Below are 3,272 nucleotides of genomic sequence, written 5' to 3'. Positions count from 1 at the left end.
AGTTTCTCGATTTCTTAGTTTCAGAGTTCTTATTTATCATTAGTTAACGGTGCTTCTTAAAGGAGGAACTAGCAATGAGTTCTTCGTCTTGACTTATGCTGTTCGTACAAATGCGTCTTGGCCAGGAAACACCCTGGTTACACGACCCAACAGCATCGTGGTACACTGTTATCCACAATAAGAACGAGGTCGTTAACAGCTAGATTCCTCTTCTTCAGGAGCCACTTATGGCGATGCTGCAAAGTAGGCACATACTCCCGAAGCCATCGAGACCAAAAACAATCAGCGAGAAACTGCGCGTGTCTCCACTGTTTGCGCGTGTACAACTCTTCCTTGGTGAAGACACCGGGAGGTACGACCAGGTTTCGTCGCTGTAAAAGGAGATGATTGGGGGTGAGAGCCTCCATATCGCTGGGATCATCGCTGGCGGGACACATAGGACGGCTGTTTAAAATAGACATAACTTCAGCGAAGACAGTACGCAAGGTTTCCCGCCCAGAAAAAGCACCTCGGTCACCAAGAACACCTTTCATAGCCTTCCTCACGCTTCTAATGAGCCTCTCCCAGACGCCCGACATGTGGCTTGCTGTCGGAGGTTGAAAATGCCACTCGGGAACAGCGCACCTGTACCATCATCCGAATCTTGAATTGAACGACTAAGTTCCCTCTCAGCACCCGTAAAATTCGTCCCATTGTCCGACCATATTTTCTTAGGACTCTCACGCACTGAAATGAATCGGCGTAATGCTTGAATAAACGCGTCCGTTTCCAACGAGCCAACATCCTCAATATGGATCGCTATGCTATTGAAACAGACGAAAATACAGCCATACACCTTCACAAGGCTTCGCCCGAGTTTCACATGGAAGGGTCCAAAAAACTCTAAACCCGTGTACGTAAATGGTGGCTGATAGGGTACCAATCTCTCTGCTGGAAGATCTGCCATCACTTGCTGCATAGCAGGCGCGTTACGCTTACAAACAAAGGTTTGAAATCGACGCGTTTCATTCTTGATGTATTGTAAGGATGTCATGGAGTCAGACCAGAAGTGCGTTTCATGGACTTGGAAGTCAAGTTCTTTCAGGATTGTCTGGCTCATACGTGCTGCAAACACTGCGGCCTGTAGCTCAAGCCGAGGGATTGTCCACTCCCTTATGGGTGCATTTCGGGTTTTCCCCATAACAAAGGAACAGTGGGTCACTTGACGCTCATCAACAAATCTTAAGTAGGACACAGCGGCATAGTCATGCTGGGGTGCATCAGCAAAGGTGTGTAGCTGAACCGTCACCCGTGTGCCAAGAGTCTGAGTCCTGAGTCTTGTAACACCTTAGAATCTCGATTGTGATGACGTGCGGTAACTGCTCAAACCACCTTCGCCACTGCGTAAGGTACGGTTCTGGGATTTCTTGGTCCCATGGGAGCTTCTTTCTCCAGAGTTCTTGCAACAGGATCTTGGCTGAGAACACGAAGGGAGAGAGGAACCCCAATGGATCAAACAGAGAGCTCACCGTTGAAAGTACTCCCCGCTTGGTAGACGGCTTACACGTTGCTATGGTTTTGAACTTGAAAGTATCGGATTGCGCATCCCAGTACACACCCAATGCTCGTTCCGTTGGTAGCTGATCCAGATCTAGGTCCAGATTGGGACTTGCTCTCAACTCGGACTGAATTGATTGTAACACTTCACGACTGTTACTCGCAAACTTTGTGAGACGAAAGCCACCTTCCTTCAATAACTTGACTAAGTCTGATGCAAGGTGAATGGCTTGTTCAGGCGTCGGAACCGATTTTAACACATCATCAACATAAAAGTTTCTATGAACTGGCTTCCAGGCCACCACAAGAATCTCAGGGAGTCCGTGTCACGTGGCGTCACATAAGTCTGGTAAAACATACTCTCGGTGTCGGCAGAAAAGGCAATCTCGTCTTCTCGAAACCGGACTAACACGCCTGTTAAGTCTTTTGTCAGAGTGGGCCCTCGCACAAGTTGCTCATTCAAAGAAGTACCACCAAATCTTGCGGCTGCGTCAAATACCACTCTCACTTTGCCAGGCTTGTTTGGATTCGTTACTGGGTGGTGGGGAAGGTACCAAGTGGTGTCGCTGATGGTGCCTACTTCATCCTGGGTGAGCTTCCTTGCATAACCCTTGGCTACGCAGTCTTCAATCACAGCTCTGTACTTCAGTTCCAGTTCTTGATCACGACCGAAGCGTTTCTGTAAATGCTGCAATCTTGTTTCAGCGAGTACTCGGTTGTAGGGTAGCACAGGGTTATCATCCTTCCACAAGAGATCCATCTGGTAATGGCCGTCTCGTTTGCAGACTGAGTCATTGATCTGCTTTAGTGCTCGTTGGTCTTCTACCGACATGGGCTTAGTTACATTCTTGGCAGTGCCATGCGACTCAACCTTCCAAAACTCTTCCAACTTGTCATTTAAAGAAACATCTTGTCCACTGATAAGATTAATTTGAACACAACCAGAGGCTTGCACAATTGGCGAACCACCAAGAATGCTCCATCCAATACACGACTTAATAGCAACTGGCTCATTACGTTTGCCTCTTCGAACCTCAAGTGGTTCAATCAACACAGAAATCTTCTTTCTCTCCACATCCGGAAAACACGGTGTAAATGTAGCCATTGCGCCACTGACCTTATCACTCTGTTATGCTTTAGAGGAATTGTTAAGTCCTTGACTGCCCAAGCTAATTTCATGTCAATCACGTTTTCACTCCGGCTATCAACCGAACCAATCTTGAAATCTACTTCCATTCCTACTTCTTCAGTATCAACACTGTGCACTGTCGTCAGTGAAAGTTTACTGGGCGATCCCTTTATGTTTAATAACTCCACAAGGGACGGGTCAATCATCGTGATGTCGGAGCCCTAGTCTATTAGACCATAAGTTGAAATTTGTCAGCCAGCACTGCTCATCACCTTGAATGGGATGACTTGCAGCAACACCTCACAAGGGCCAACTGACGCTGACGTGGAGCAAGTTGACGTGGTGCCTTGGTCTGGCACCAAGTTCTGGTTGACAACCTCTCGATGCTAAGAGAGAGCTCGTTGATTTGCACTTCCACGAGTGTCAGTAAAATGCAGTAACGTGTGATGGGTCTTGCCGCAGCCCTGCACCCGGCATCGATTACGAGATCCGCAATTCCTAGCGGTATGTTCTGTCGAGTTAATGCAGTTAAGGCAAATCTTTCCTTTCTTCACAAACTCAGCTCTCTCTCGAGGGGTCTTGGCTCTAAACGCCTCACAGCGGTACA

General features: G+C 47.7%; 1 protein-coding gene across 1 annotated transcript; it reads right to left on the bottom strand.

Moving 5' to 3' along the window:
- Window positions 1–1,259: 1,259 nt before the first annotated feature.
- LOC138029599 (uncharacterized) lies at window positions 1,260–2,641 on the bottom strand. Its single transcript, XM_068877297.1, has 2 exons — window positions 1,897–2,641; window positions 1,260–1,747 (listed from the first exon to the last, which is right to left on the bottom strand). The coding sequence occupies exons 1-2, from the start codon at window positions 2,639–2,641 to the stop codon at window positions 1,260–1,262; spliced, it is 1,233 nt and encodes a 410-aa protein (XP_068733398.1).
- Window positions 2,642–3,272: the final 631 nt, after the last annotated feature.

The sequence above is a fragment of the Montipora capricornis genome, chromosome 13 (genome assembly GCF_036669925.1).
Source record: "Montipora capricornis isolate CH-2021 chromosome 13, ASM3666992v2, whole genome shotgun sequence".
In the NCBI taxonomy this organism is placed as follows: domain Eukaryota; kingdom Metazoa; phylum Cnidaria; class Anthozoa; order Scleractinia; family Acroporidae; genus Montipora; species Montipora capricornis.
This window is presented reverse-complemented; position numbering and strand designations above follow the sequence as displayed.

Excerpts from the sequence above, each read along its gene's own strand:
- LOC138029599 (XM_068877297.1), bottom strand. The coding sequence starts at position 2,641 with ATGGCTACATTTACACCGTGTTTTCCGGATGTGGAGAGAAAGAAGATT. Across the intron at positions 1,748-1,896 it reads CTTTTCTGCCGACACCGAGA|ACTTAGTCAAGTTATTGAAG; the intron begins GTATGTTTTACC and ends ACCTTGCATCAG.